At 44.8% G+C, this 16271-nt stretch overlaps 1 protein-coding gene and 1 long non-coding RNA gene across 2 annotated transcripts in view; both read left to right on the top strand.

The window, feature by feature from the left end:
• Positions 1-1513: 1513 nt before the first annotated feature.
• On the top strand, positions 1514-7674 carry LOC123625108. Its single transcript, XR_006730354.1, has 3 exons — positions 1514-1529; positions 2891-3003; positions 7314-7674. It is a non-coding gene; the product is annotated as an uncharacterized LOC123625108 (long non-coding RNA).
• Positions 7675-8049: 375 nt separating this feature from the next.
• VAT1L (vesicle amine transport 1 like) overlaps positions 8050-16271 on the top strand; it is a 135862-nt gene continuing 127640 nt past the window's right edge. The window contains exon 1 of the mRNA XM_045533320.1: positions 8050-8702. Within this exon, the coding sequence (XP_045389276.1) occupies positions 8470-8702 (233 nt within the window). The 5' untranslated portion in view covers positions 8050-8469. The remainder of the gene's footprint in view (positions 8703-16271) is intronic.

Raw genomic sequence — 16271 nt, 5'->3', positions numbered from 1 at the left:
CAAAGTCACACATGCAGCGAGTCAAAACCACAGGCCCCCTCTCTCCCAGGATTTAAGTCTCCATGGCTTGCAGTATGATTTTTCAACTTTGGCAATATTGACATTTGAGGCTGGATAATTCCTTGTTGTGGGGCCTGTCCTGTGCACTGTAGGGTGTTTAGCAGCATCCCCTGGCCTCTACTCATGAGATGCTTGTAGCACCAGTTGGGACAACCAAAAAATGTTCCCAAGGGGCAAAACCACCCCTGATTGAGAGAAGTACTAACTTAAAGCAAAGATTGCAAATCGAAGTCAGATGGGCTAAATTTGGCTCACAGACATGTTTTATGCATTTTATGTAATATTTTTCAGGATTTTATAAAATTGGTATATTTCACATAAAAAAAAATCCAGACTTTTGGGGTTCTTGTGAACATTTGGAAGACCTGGTATTTTCACACAGCAGTGATGGACGAAGTGGAGTTGATGCCACCCCCTTTAGAAAGCCATCTGGACTCCTGTATGCCACAGCCCTCAGCATTCTCTACTGTGCCCCACACTGGGCCCACTTCAATTGTTTCATGATCTTCTTGGGCCCGAATTTAGATGTCTTCTCAAAACTTTTTGCGGGTTTCTTTTCTCTTAAGTAAGTCTCTTGATTCCTTGAGGGCAGGGTCATAGCATTTTCTTTTTTTGTTCCTTAGTGCCTAACCCTGAGCAGACAGTCAGAAATACTTATCCACTGATTTATCTATAGGAGCTTTTCCCAAAAGATATCCTGCCGAATGCTGGTCTTATGACCTTCAAGGGAAAAGGGCTAGAAGCCAGGTAAGTTTGGATGAAGCTGTATTCTGTATCCGCTTTTGAAGATTTGAAAATTGTGTTAACACAAGGCTGTAAATCTGCATTAAAGAAAGGTGTTTGACTGCACTTTGTCAGAGTGGCCCAGGCTAATTGGATCACAGAGCCCCCTTTTACTCTAGTATCAATCAACATTCTAAGAAACCACTGTTCCATTGAATAGACTTTAGAAAAGGCTGGACTCGAACTCGAAACTTTTCAAATTAAACACCGTTGTTGAAATATTAAGCAATATGATGAAGGAAGTTGCAAAGTACTAACATGTAAAGAGGGGTTCCCCCCCAAGCATAGACATTTATTTGGATTACCTCTTTGAAATCCCCCCACAAATTTGTGAAGACAGTGTGATCAATAACTACATCTTACAGATTGGAAAGTGAAACAACAGAAAAATTAAGGAACTTGCCCATGGTTACATGGCTAGGAAGAGGTCAAACCAGGAACGCAGCCTATCTGACCCCAAGGCTTGTGTGCTTAGCCTCTATTTACATTGCCCTGCCTCCCTGGGACATTGCAACATGTTGTTTACGTGTCTGTCTCCCCACTCCAGACACGTGCCAGGCCTCATTCATGAAGGAAGCAGAAAGGGAATTATTGTTCATTGATCAACTATTATGCATGGGAAATAATATTTGGAAGTGTTTGGCATAAGTGGAAAAACTGGGATCTGAACAAGTCCTGGAAACAAGGTAAGTGTTCCTTCCACTTTTTTTAGTGCATAGTAACAATGCAGGAATTGGATGAGTGGATGGATGGATGGACGGATGGATAGATGGATGGATGGATGGATGGATGGATGACTGGATGATGGATGGATGGAAAGACAATACTTCTTGCCCACTTACTTTGTGTAAAACACCCTAACAGACTCTGTGAAGAGAAGGGGCAAACTAAAAGGAATAGGGCAGGATTCCTGCCCCTGAAGAATATTTTCCTATATCCTGGGATTTAAGCCTTCTAACCTGAGAACAGGAAAGGCAAAATGTGCCCTTGTCATATTGAGCATTTTCAACTACATGAAGGTCTTATAGCTTCACGAAGTTATTGCTCTGAGAAAGCCCCAACCAATTGGATGTGGGCCAATGTGACAACAAAGGAAACAAAACTCTCAGGGAAATCAGCCCTTAGCCCAAACCAGAGACATCAGGGAAATAAGAGACTGAGCTAGCTGGAGGGCTAATTCATCCCAATTTATAATATGATGTTCTCAGTTTGTAAGGGGGAAAAAAGTGCAGGGGAGGAATTCTCCCCCTTTCTTGTTTCTCTTAGACTCTATGTGAGAAGTAAATGCTTTGTTTCCTTCTGAACCTGAATTTTACATCCGTATCCCATTACCATTACTCACAATGATCTATATCAAAGTACTTTGGGGAAAACAGCTCTCCGCAGCATTTGGAAGAAGCAGACAGCATCATTGCATGGTGATTCATACAAGAAATCATGCAGCATCACACTAAGGGAAAAACCCTAGGTAGTATTCAGGGGAAAAGGGCAAAAGGAATCATTCAGAAATTATCCTTTAGAATGAATGAGGTTTCAAAAACATAAACTACTTGATTTAAATTCTTTAGTCAGTCCTTCATGGTATATTCCCCTCCTGACTTGGCCAACCATGTTTACCAAATGATACAAAACAATCAATAAGCATCTCTCTGCGGATTATAGCTACTTATGGAAAAAAGAGTAAGAGCAGGTGAAATGTTTCTAATTCTATTCATACGTGGTCAGTTTAACAAAGAGCTAATGATGTTCAGGGGCTTAGGAGTAGCACCTTTTGGTTAGGGTTTTCCTGTTAACTTGCGTTATAAAATTGCGGTTGAATTCCTACAGAGAAAATCCAATAGGGTGGAAACCTATGTTAGGAGTTGTTGAGAGGCAGCGTTGAGTCCCAGAGACTGGGGTCTTTGGATAGTGCCATGCTGTAGGGAGGAACAGGGACTCGCCTTCATTCTTCACAGTCTATCATTAATTTGTTTAAAGCCCTGAAGTGGCATCTTAAGTGGAAGATACTGCTATACCTCTTAATGTTATCTCTCCCCTTCCCCATCAGTTATAGAACCCTCACTTTTACCTGGGACATTGCCGCTTAGCTAAGAAAGACTACATCTCCCAGCCTCCTTTGCAGTGGGTGTGGGCATGTGACTAGGCTCTGGCCAATAAGAGGTAAGTAGCTGGATTATGGGGGATTCCCAAAGAGACCTTAAGACAAAGACTTAAGTCTTTTTTCCCTGACATCCTGCTAGCTAGAACATGGACATGATGGCTGTATCTTGAACCATGGGAATGAAGACCAATCCTTCATGAACTGAAGTATGGAGCTGGAAGGATCATTCATCCTTGATGATTTTTGTGGTGCCTCCAATACCACACTGATGTATTCTATCTTCTTTAAGCCACTTTTTATTTTATTTTATTATTATTATTTTTTCTTATTTGTAACTGATTCTAATATTTTACCAGCAGTTTCATAGTGAAGTCTTTCCTGACCCTCCAGACAGCAACTTGTATTTCTCCCTCACAGCACTTATTGAACTGATAAGTGATTAATTACTTCTGTGTTTTTTGGTTTAATATCTGTAGCAGAGATGGTCAGTGTCCCACCTACACCCTCTTGGAGCTCACCATGGCCATGCACAATGACCCAGTAGATTCTTCCAACTGTAAACACTTGCAACTCTTTCAGGACAGCTTTGTCAGCTGCCAGTTCCCAAACAGCCCCTGTGCAGGGCATGCCGGAAGTAGTTGATGTTTGGTGCCCCCTAGAAACACTCTTCAAACAAGGATTGACAGGAGGTGGTGGATACTCCATTTACCTTGTCCCTTAAAGTGTGTTCTACACTGTCTCCTAGAGTTCCCCAGTAGGATTTAACCAGAGTTATGGCAGTGATAACCTGCCATGCAATGCACCTTGTAGTAACTTCTTTCCCTTCCCTGTCTCACTTCCACAGACCCCTTCCAGCACCTCCTGGGATCACCCCTCCAATAAACCATTTGCACTCAAATCTTCAAATTAAGCAAGGTTTGCTTCTGGCCAACCTAACCTAAATCAATATATGCCTCCTTGACTAGGCTGCCAGCTCCGTGAGGACTGAGAATATTTTTGTCTTATTCACCATTTTATCTCCAATACTTGGCAATAGCACTAGGTCAGTGCTCAAAAGGTGATGGATAAATACCAGTTCACTTTTTTCCCCCTCTGACACAACTAGAATTTACTGCATATGATTGGTCCTACAAGGTCTAAATAGGAAGTTTATCCTACCATCTCCAGGATGGCCTGCAGACCTCTCCAGTACTTCTCTGAACAACATTATTATGTTGCTTTCAAGGCAATTATGTTTAATCATCTTTTAAATGGCATCAACACAAACTATAAGAAATTATGGCACACATTATTAAGTAAAAGCCCCTGGATTTTGCTAAGATCTTTCATTAGCCAGAATCTTCTACCTCTTCCCATTATTGGCCTCTAAATTTGCCTCCTTCCTCTTGACCTATTCTATGGCATTTTTATGAGTGAAAGATAGAGCAACACATAAAACAAGAGACATTATAGCATAGTGGTTAAGAACTCACATTTCAGAGTCAAATGTCTCCAACTTCCAAATCCCAACTCCACCACTTACCAAGTAGGCAATCTTAGGAAAGTTTCTCAGACTATATTATAATAAATTTTCTTCTCTGTAAAGTAGGGGTAATAGTACCTATGGCAAAGGATTATTTTGAAGATTAATTATTAATAATATATGTATAATGATTCTAATTGTATTGAAGATGATAGAATGAATATTACTAAAGGATATAGTTGAAGACATTGACTGTCTGCTTCAAGTAATATATTGATACTTCTCTAGAAAGTTACCGAACCATTTCAGACTATTTAGAAAACCATTCCTAAAAATCATACTAAGATTGTTTTCCATATCTTCTCACTCAAAGACATCATCTTTATTGTGTGAACCTCCCTTCAGATGGCCAATACCTTGAGGGGTTTCTGTATTTATGTGGCTGTCTGCACTCTCCTCTCCCTTCCCCCTTACACACACACACACACACACACACACACACACACTTTCCCAGGCCATTTACAAGTTAACAGACCTGAGCTTCAATACTATGTTTTACCATTGGTGGCTGCTGTTTGATGTTATTCTGCAATGTAAGAAATTTCACAACTGAGGCTGTGAGTGAATGCCCAAGAAATCAATTTTATAAATTAAAAATTGATTTATTGTGTTTATTTGGAAGTACGCCATGCAGCATGGCTCTTGCCACATTCCATCAGAGATGAGCAGAGTTGAGAATACTTAACAATACTGGTATATAGGACTCAGAGGAGGGTGTTCCTCCCCAAGCAGCACAGACGGGGGTGTGTTCCCTTTGGGTTGCTGTGATAATCAGCTGCCTACCAATTATAATCTGGGGTTTGTAAACAGCCAGAAGATTTCCTTGGAGGGAGTAATTATATTCCCTTTAACACACTATAAGACAAACACTTTCTCTTAAATGTGCCATGTGCTGACTACAAAGTAGATTCACTTTCCTAATGCCAAAGGAAAACACTCAGAACCGAGGCAAGGGAACTTGGTGGGACAGAGATATGTGGAGGCCAAGAAAAGAGCACAGAACATCCAAAAATGCCATGGAGTGTTATCAATCAAGGGCAGAACTGGTTTGAACCATCCAAATAAACATGCATGGTGAGACGTTAACAGCATGGATTTAGTGTCAGTCTCATCACAACCAGCGTATTCAGTATATTCCTTTGAGCACGGTAATTGCACCATGTTAAGACTCAATTTCCTTTTCTGAGAAAGTGGGAATAGTAATTCTTATTTCATAAGCTTATCCTGAGGGTCAAATTATAAAATATTCCTGAAGAGTCAAGAACAGTAGACACCCCCAAAACAATAACATATGTTGCAGATGTTATCAGTGCCAAAGTTACATCCCCTTGGAATTCCCTGTTCTCCTATGGAGAACATCCAAAGTTCTCTGCCTGGGAATTCTTTCAGCCCAGAGACATGGGACAGGATGGAAACGCCAGGGAAATAACATATCCAGTAACAGCTCTTGGACCATCAGGTATAGAATTGAGTGAATAAATACCTATGTCCTCACTCTTTGGGTAGGAAAAATCTGAGGCTTGTTCCACGCTGTCTCCCGAGGATCCCCTGTGGGTTTTGAGCCCCATTTGTCCCGTGTGCTAACCTGCTTACGAATGCACTCCGTATTGGCTACTATCAATTCTCTGTCTTACTTCCCTGCTTCTCAACTGGAGATTCCTGAGATTACCTCCAAAATAAACCACTGGCACTCGGATTCTTGTTTCAGGATAGAATCCAGCCTAAACACTATATTTTGCAATGTAAACAGGATTAACAATTTGGGTACTTGGGTTTGCAATAAAATGCTCAACTCACTAACCAAGCCCTGTCTATTCAGCCTTCTTTCAACTCCCTCCCTTCCATTCCACAGCCATTGCCTCAGCTGGGGACCTTCTCATTTGTTTTGTTTTTTGCTTGCATTATAATCTCTAGCTGATCTCCATGCTTCTAGTAACTCTATCATCTAATCCATCACCCACTTACTACCAAAGCTATCATTGTAAAGTGCTGTTCTGGTAATGCTCTTCCTTTCTGTTTGTTTTCTAAGCCTTTAGTGGTGCCCATTGCCTCCATGATTACGTCTTAAATTTTATAGCAGGGCATAAGACCTTTCAGCCTCATGTCTGGTGATGGCTAAACACAGCCAATGCCCTGCCTACATAGAACAAACCAGCATCTTCTCAAACGCCCTTCTACCTGTCACCTTTCTATGTGTTTGAATGTGCTTGTGACCTTTTCTACCTGAAGAACCTGGCTCATGCTTCAAGACCTAGCTCAAATGTTCCCTCCTCTATGAGGACTTCCCCAACTCTCTGTACAAGTTAACAGTGCCTTCCTCTGGGCTCCCACAATAGCATCCACATGCGCTGACTCATTCATTCATTCAACAAACCGTTTCTGTGCATATTCTACTATGTACCAATAATGGGCTAAGCTCTGGAGAAACCATGCTGGATAAAAGCAGAAACAGCTTCTGCCCACATGCAGTTCACAGTTGGATGAAGGATGTAGACATTATCAGGTAATCATATAAAAGTTAGTTACAAAGTGATGTGAGAGTTTACAGTAAAATATATAGGCCCAGCCTACGGGTTGGAATGCCTTCCACAAGGAATGGGCACTTGCGGTGTGAGTGAAGTAGGAGTTAACATTAGATGAAGGAGGTGGAACATACATCCCAGGCCAAGGGGACAGCAGGTGCAGAGCCCTGTAGTAGGAGGGGACACAATGCTCTTTTTGAGAAATAGAAAACCAGGGCATTTAAAGCAGAGAGGCACAGAAAGAATGGGGAGAGAATAAGCATTTATATAATTCATGATGCCATGTCCATTTGTTGACTATGTCCTTCCTGCCTCATACTCTTAGGTTGAGCTCCTCTAACATACGGACCACCCATACTGAAATCACATCCACTCCAGCACTTTGCACGATGCAGAAAACAATACTAATGTATCCAATTTATGGATGAGACTGTTGAAGCTCTGGAAGGTTGAATGAGTCGCCGAAGATCCCAAGGCTGGCAGTGGCATAGCAACTAGAATATATCCCTACCATTCCTCAACTACATCTCTTTCCTTGAACTGCCACAAGGCAAACCACTACCCGCCCCCCCCCGCCTTTTTTTCAGGAAACCCAAGTTTTTCTATGAGCTCTTTTTTCCAAAGGGCTATTTTCCAAAGCAAAAAAACAAAGCAAAAAGCCAGTTATTACTGTGTGTGTGTGTCCGGGAGCGGGTATGCATTGGTCTTCTGGGGGGTTGGAACAAGAACAGGACCCTTTTCTGGTACAGGTGTCTTTCCTGGAGGTTCTTTAATGGCCCAAGATGGTGCAGGAGGTGAGCATTAGCCATCATAAGAAAGCCCCCGGTGGTGCCCGGGAAGGAGCATCCTGGCTGACCCTGGACGTCCGGAGCGAAAAGACCCTGGATCGGACGCTTCAGGGCAGTGAGTGGGACCTCTGGCTTCCCGCTTCCCGACTCTCTCCGACCTTCCACCCAGAACCAGCGGGTTGGGAAACAGCCCAATTTCCCGGCTATCCCGCCCGCCCCCGCAGATCCGTGGGAGAGGAGGCAACCTTGTCGCGGGAAGGCATCCTCCAGGCCCAGACATTCATCTCTGTCCATTTCAAGGCGCCCCAGCCTGCGCCGTATATAACCAAGTACTGCGCCCTCGGCGGATGACACGGTGGCCTTTCTAGGGGTGTTTAATTTATTCACAGGTCTTGGGCAAATCCGAGTTTTAGGGCTGCGATCAAGAGCCTAATGTGACAATGCTTCAGGGACCGGAGTGAGGCTTCGTTTGAGCCAGGACGGGAGGTGGGGGGCGCAGGTGGGGCGGACGACGGCCCCGCTCTTGCGAGGATTACGGCGGAGGCCGTGGACCGCGGCGCAGCGGCTCGCAGAGGCTGCAGCCATTGCACAGCGGAGCATCCCACATTCAACAGGAGGAACCCGCCGGAGACGAGCCCCGAGCCCCCCGAGCCTCAGTCCCCGCAGCCCGTGCGCTCCGCGCCCCAGCGCGCCATGGCCAAGGAAGGCGTGGAGAAGGCGGAGGAGACGGAGCAAATGATCGAGAAGGAGGCGACCAAGGAGCCGGCGGAGGGCGGCGGCGGCGACGGCTCGCACCGCCTCGGGGACGCCCAGGAGATGCGCGCCGTGGTGCTGGCCGGCTTCGGGGGGATCAACAAGCTGCGGCTCAGCAGGAAGGCCATGCCCGAGCCGCAGGACGGCGAGCTCAAGATCCGCGTCAAAGCCTGGTCCAGTATCCGCGCCTTTCTCGCTTTCTCTCTCTTTGCGCGCTCGGCGCTGCGGGAGTGGGTGGGAGAGCCTTGGCGGGGTCGCTGCCCGGGGGACAGCCTTGGGGGGCTCCCTCTCCGCGCCTCAGCCGGGTCTCAGAGCCGGCCAGAGCTGGGGAGCTTGCGGAGAGGTGGCACTCACTGTCCCCGAGCCAGATCTAGGGGTGACCACGGGAGCATGTGAGCTCTTGGGGACGGGGAGGAAGGTGGCGCCCAGATTGCGCTGCCGGAGTTCTCCTTCGGGTAGGACAGCGCAGCCACCAGCACAGCGGGGTTGATGGTTAGCAAGATTAAAATATAATAACCGCAGGCTTACAGTGTGCCAGCCGCCGTTTTTAAAGTTTTACGTGTGCGATCTTATTTAATACTTCCTGGGACCTAATGAGTTAGTAGCATCGTCATCCCGTTACAGGTGAGAAAACCGCTGCTCAGAGGGAATGAGAGATTTGCCCAAGATCACTCAGCTGCCACTGAGAGCCTTGGCCCAGCATTGGCTACTCGATCTTTTTAACCTCTATGCTGTTGTCCTGATGGGGCTGGGACAGAGTGCACCGCTGGGTCCCGCCTCCCGCACGCTTCCCTCCCTGTGGTCTGGTATGGGGACGGGAACTGGGAGGCAAGAAGGTTAGGTACCGAGCCTCCAGGCTTGGTGAGGGGGAGGCCAGGGCTGCAGCCCAGCGCTCTCTCTCCCCCACTAGCATCCTCTGTGTTTTTCCCAGAGGGGAAAAAAACCCTGATCCATCACCTTCCAACTCCTGCTCCCGTCTCAGAAAGAGCTCTGCTCTCTAACGTGCCCTCCGTTCCCCATTTCTCCTGGGGGAACCTCTCCAGACCCACGCCCAGCTGGGATTCTCCCAGGAGATTTTAAGTCTCCCTGTGTGCGGGCACTATGTGATCATTTCCCTGAAAGTTCTGGGGGGGGGGGCTGACCCAGGAGGGGGTCCCTGAACCTGACAGTGCGCCTGCCAGTGAAACTTGTAAGGGGAACTTGCTGCTCTCGTGGTGAGAAGATCCCGTCTCCTCCCATCTCTGCGTTTCAAAGCCCCCAACACACACACTGCTCCCTAAAGCAGCCGCCAGCTCAGGGGTTCCCAGGTTAGATCGGAAACTCGGAGTCTGGACCAAATCTAGAGACAGGAAAAATGCAAAGGAAAGTCCCCTCCCCTTGGCCAGGCTGAGAGCACGCAGGCTTCATTTGCCAGATTAGAAGGCAGCTGGTGGGAGAAGTGGGCACCGATCTCGCTGGCTCCTAGTATATGCAGCTGGTCATGTCTGGGCCTCTGTGGAGGATTTGGGGTAAGAGGCTTTTGCAAACTGGGGGATCCCGTACAATTGTTTTCGTTAACTCTTACTTCACCCAGCTGATTGATCCCAGAATGCAGAGCTTGTATCTGCTCTTTCACTGATAAATCCACATGCCTAGCAAAGTGCTTGGCACACCGTGTCCTAAATAAGTTATTGTCTAATGAATGGATTGAGGAAAGAGCTTGGAGGGGGCTTGTGGAGTCATTTTTTTTATTCACTTGCTGGTGGAAGAGCTTCTGGTTAGTACCATTAAAGCTATGGTATTTATAACTCTCCTTCCTGAATCGTGTCACCAAAAAACAATATATGTATATACACATATATATGTGTATATATGTACATATATGCAATTTTATATGTGTATGTAATATATGACCCTCCCTCCAAATTGAAGATTGGATTCTAGGACTCGATATCAGAGTATACGAGGGCTGTCCAGAAAGTATCCAGCCATGTACTATGAAAATTACATATGACAATGGCTGGATACTTTCCTCACAGCCCTCCCATATTTGGAGAGTGAAAAATAATGAAGCTATATTTTAAAAGAAAGAGCATCATCTGCAGTACACATGTCTGTGTTCCCTAACCTTATGCTAACTGCATAATTGCTGAAAGGAACTGTTACATTTTGAAATAATAAATGTCAAGATGAAGGCCAGGAGATTGATTTTTCAAAGCCAGACACACAAGCCTGTTCTGAGCTGTACACACACACACACACACACACACACACACACACACACAGGAATCACTACAGATCCCCTACCCCAGTTGTTCAGAAAGCCAACCAGGCACAGGGGTGCATTTGGAATACAGCGTTGCAAAGGGCCCAGATTGATTTTTCTTTCACCAAGCTGGAAGCACAGTTAATCGGTTTTGCAAGGGAGGGTTGGAATAAGCTTGTAAAGATGGCCCGCTGGGCCCTTCCTTCTCCACTGGGCTGGGATTGGCTGGCCAAAGATGCCCATTGATTGAAAGTTTTAGCCTTGGGATCCAGGATGACTCATTCTGTATTTTTATGAATCAGCAAATAGCTGCCTGGATGAAGGTCCCCCTTTTATCTGCTTTTATAAGTAGAAACCTTTTATCGTCAAATAGGGTATGTTTTTTGCTTGGGAAGAAAGCATAGTCCATGTGAACTGGTATTAGTCAGAGCTGAAATGAGAGTTCCAGCTGGTTACTCTATAAATTTTATGGAAGTAGAAGAGGCAGGAAGAAATACATATTGTATCTCATTTACCCTCTCTCATTTATGGATTGATGGGACAGATATTTTTCCTATATTACAGAAGAGCACACTTGTGGCTTGGAAAAATTGAATCATTTGCCAAAAACATCACACAATAGTAGAGTTAAGATTTGAATCTGCCTCTCCTTCGAGCTTTGCTGTTTTTATTTTATTCTATTTTGTTTCCCCTGGTGGAAAAACCATAAGAAATGTGATTCTCGTCTCTGAACCTTTGGCATGTACTCTTGATTTCTTTCCTTTCTTCAATGTATATGGTTCCTTTGATCTTTTTATGTCTGGCTTAAGAGAACATTCTCTAGCTATTCCCAAAGTAATATGACTTTTCCCAGAAAGTGGAGATATTTTGGTCAAACACAGCTCAAAAAGAACTATTTGCATGGGATTGGGGGTTGTAGAGTCTTCTGTCTAAATTGTTTTAAAAACATTAGCTTTGATGGCAGACCTATGTCTACAACTATTCATCGAATAATTTATGCAGCAAGAGGTTTAAGTGGCCAAGTGGAAAAAGCATGTGGCCTTTGAAGACAGATGGACTTGGATGTAAGCTTAAGCCACACCTCTTCCTATGCATGTGACCTCAGTGGTGGACATGTCCCAACTTCTCTGAGCTTCCTGAGCTTCATCTGCAAAATGGGGATCATAAATTGAACCTCGTAGTATTGTTGAGAGGATCAGATGCAATATAAAGACTGGCCTTTTGTCAGCATTGAATAAGTAATAGTTGTTACTACTGTCATCATTGCTGTCATCATATCTAGACCTAGATGACATATGCGTCTCGGTGACCTGACAACCTGGGGGCCATCTTTCGAATCATGTAATATAAATAATATTATGTCTCATCTGCTTAGTGCGTAAGAGTCAGACTTACCTAGACATGAGTCCCAGCTCTGCTACTTGCTAACTGGATGCCTTAGGTCTGACTCCTTGAAGGCAGAGCCTGTCACAGGGATGCTTTTCCAAGTGGCTTATTGAAGGGGTGCTTTCAGGGCTATGGGAGCAAGGGAAGTAGGCTAGGACAGAAGAAGGAACTAAGCAAGGGTGTGGTCATACCTCTATCCCACCACAGAGTCAGTCCTACCATGAAGCCAGGAGCAGAGGGAGCTGTTTGTGTCATTGGCTGTGGGCTGCTTCGTAAGTGAGGGCATGGAACCTCTCAAGAAGAGGTGGCTTCTATTTGACTGAATACAGTTCTGAGCTGGGGACAGCTCTGAGCCTGGAGCAGTCAACATGCCCAAAATTGGGGGAATGGGTGCACAGCCCATAGATGGGATCTTGGTTAGACAAAATGAAAGGGACACCATTCACACTTACTCTTGGGTAGCAGGAGCAAACTGGAACTGTCTTAGGCAAACCAGGGTGCGTGGTTTTCCCCTAAGTGATAAGGATCACATCTGTGCCTTTGCTGCCATCAGTCTTGTCACAGTGGAGCGTCTCTTGGACAGCGGCCACTAGGATTTGAGTCTGGTAGAGGGTCTCCAGGTTGGGCTGCAGGAATGTATTTAAGTGGCCATTAACAAGCCTTGTCTGGTTTGTGGCTCAAATTGGCTTGTGGTAGAAAGGCACTAATGGATTGGGGACATTTATTTTCCCAGAGTGATTTACAGTGAGAGGCTACATGAAACTACTGGAAAGAGACCAATTGGATAAAAAATGGTTCCAGCCAGTCGTGGTTCCATTGGCTGATCTGAAAATGGGCTGAGGGCAGGCCACACCAGAAGAAAGCCACCAGATTGGTGGGATGCTAATGTGTCACTGGTATATAGTAAATGGGAGACAAGGGAAGGAACAAACATTTATTGACCAGTTGTTATGAGTCAGGAACTGAGTTGTCTGCTATATATGCTTTGTTTCATTTCATCCTCGTGCTAAATCAACAAGATCAGTATTACTCTCTCTATTTTAAAAATGAGGGCCCTAACATTTAGATGAGGGCTAAACTACTAAGTGGAAGAGCTGTGTGAAAATCCAAGTGTGCCTTATTCCTGGACTCTTTCTGTTTGGGAGTGAGAGAATCAGAGTCACAGTGACAAAGGCATAAATGAGAAAGACAGAGACAGAAGATGAGAAACCAAGAGACAGGAGAGGCAGCCAGATACGGAAACAGGAATATAAAGGAAGAGCCATGAATGCATTTGATTGATTTGAAATAGAACTGATAAGACCCCAAATCGCACAGTGCCATTTTGCCCGTCCCTCAAAATGGCCATTGCGTTTCTGCACCACTTCCATTTTGGCTACACTCCTGAGGTATGGGATGTTTGTGGGATCCACCTAGGATCAAGTTACTATGACTGTTGACCCAGAATACCCATGCTGATTAAACAAATCACCACTCCTTGGACTCACTCTAGATATCAGAGTTCTTCCTTTTGCCTCCTTTTCCTTGATTGGGCCATTGCTACACTGGCAACTTGAGTATAAAATATCCCAAAGCAACATAGCACTAAACTGTCACTAACAAGGTTGATGCAATGACATATGGCCAACATGATGTTCCCTGTGTTTATTCAAATAAACGAGTGGAGTCCGTGAGGTTAAGTGACACAGATGTTTACAAAACTGAGAAATTGCTCAGGGGGTCTCTAGTAGCCAAGCCGACAGAGCCATTCTGGCATTGAGATGGGAATAAAGTGTTCTGAATCATTCTGTGTTGGATGGAGGCATCAGGATTTGACAGAAAAGGATGACTCTATGCTGAGTCATCTCTGAGCCTCATTTGGTGATGAGAAGACGGAGGTGCCAGCTCAGGGGTCATGCTTATTTATTGAATTTGGCATTTTCTAATTAACTGTGTCCTTGCTGACGAGGGCTGAGTGTGGTGACAACGTCTGCTCTTTGTCCAATAATGGAATGGACTTCTTGTGTCCCCAGCAATTCGATGAGGAAGGGAAACCCAGAATCAGAAATTCTTCTATCTCACAGGAGCAAAGAACCATCATTTTAACCCACTGTTTATACTCAGTCATCTTGCCCCCTGAGAATATTTTGATCTCATTATCAATAGAGAAACTTTTCTTTTTTCTCCTTTCTGCATCCCTTTTCCATCAATCTGTATCTCTGTATATCTCTCCTCCTCCCAATTTTTCCATTCTGCTGCTAAAAAAAAAAAAGTAATAGCCACCAAAGAATAACCCCACTAACAGAAGCAATAATTGGTAAAATTTACAGCAGAGAGAAAAAAAGATGAGGAAATTAAAATTGGTTGTAATGATATTTCATGTGGAATAGGGTTCATCCAAGTGGAAATAATTTCAGTAAAATAAAAGTGAAGTAAATGGCAAACAGCTTAACAGTGCCATTTAGAACGTTTTAATTTGCTAAAAATCATTGATGTTGTCATGATTCTGATTACTTGTTTGTAGTAGGTATGTTCTCAGGATTAAAAGCTTTGGGGAGGGGATCAAAAGTGTGGAATTAAAAATAAGCTGGGATCAAAAGGAATTGCCTGAAGGAGGAGCAGTAATGAAGGTGGTTGGGTCCATTCAGAAAAGATTCATTCATTCAGCCTTTAAAGGCTGCTCGAAGGTGGAATCGGGTGGAGGTGATTAGGAAGCTGTGGAAAACGCTGGGCTTTGGTTTCAGACAGACATGGGTTAACATTTTGCTTTGCCCCTTATTAACCATGTGTGTTTGGACAGGTTGCTTAGCTCTCTAAGGCCTATTTGCTTTACTTAAAAATGGAGATAAAACTTTATAGAACATCTGACATATAGCAGGTTCTCATAAACAGCAGCCAGATGTCAAGTATACAGGCCCTAGTCAGAAACCACGGGCAGGTGCATCATGACGGGCGGAGGGAGTGGTGACTGGTACACCTACCCTACCTTCTGCTTGCAGCATCTTTGCAGTGACAAAGCCAGGTACGCACATCAGTTTTTCCTCTGATCCTCTCCACCTGGGGAGGTAGGTGGCAGAGGAATTAACACCTGTATTTCCTAGGAAAGGAAACTGGGACCCAGAGATGAAGTGGAAATAGTGAGAAGCTATAATAGATTTGGGTTCAGACCCTAACTCTGCCTTGCTTAAGCAAATAGCACTGTCAACATGTCTGCATCCTCACCTTGGTGATCACACCCACTTTTAAGTATCGTTATAAAGACTACCTGAGAGTCTGAAGAAGTCCTGACTGTGCCTTGCACATGGTAGATGCTCAATAAAGGTTATTTCCCTTCCTAAGTCACTTGGACTGTAAAAGGCAGAACCGAGACCGGACTTGCCATCTCCTGGTTCATCACTCAGCAGTTCTCACACCAAACTCCATTGGTAGCAGGGACTAGGATGCTGGCTTTGGAACCTTATTCCCAGGGTCAGCAATAGGTTTGGAATGATCTGTTGCTTCTATCCCACCAGCCGTCTGCACACCCACCCATGGGTGGCGGCAGGGATTCTTTGCTAGCTGAGTGTGCATAGACAATCCAGCCTCTGGAGTTTGGTTCACTTGCATTCTAAGGAGTCAAAATCCTACAACCTTTGGGCACATCACTGACATTCAACACTGATAGCAAAGCTTACCCAGGCATGGAGACTAGTATCCCCATGACCTCAAGTTCCCAGCACCTCTCTTTCTTAGGAGAGATCCTTTTTGACATCTTGGCATTTGTCATAGAAGAAAGAGTTTAATTAGAAGAAAGAAGAGACTCTTCATGGGAAAGGGCAGTGAGTGTGTAATCTCAAATTAGTTTGATTCCTCTGTGTGTGATTTTGTACAAGAAAATCAGTTGGAGCCGTGGTATTAAAATGAGTGAATTTTATGTTTGAAGGCCCAGGAGACAAAATAGATGCTCCAGTGAAAGGGGCTGTTTCATCTTTAAATGTGGTATTTTTTGATGAAAGCTTGCAGCCAGTGTCTGTCTTTAATCTCCCATCAATGACCTCTGATGCCTCAGCCAAGCCTCACCCCCAGCACAGTCAGGGAGCTGGGGACCTGCTGAATGTCACTTTCCCACACAGAACCCTCTGGGCAAGCTAAA

The sequence above is a fragment of the Lemur catta genome, chromosome 20, assembly GCF_020740605.2.
Source record: "Lemur catta isolate mLemCat1 chromosome 20, mLemCat1.pri, whole genome shotgun sequence".
Classification (NCBI taxonomy): Eukaryota; Metazoa; Chordata; class Mammalia; order Primates; family Lemuridae; genus Lemur; species Lemur catta.
This window is presented reverse-complemented; position numbering and strand designations above follow the sequence as displayed.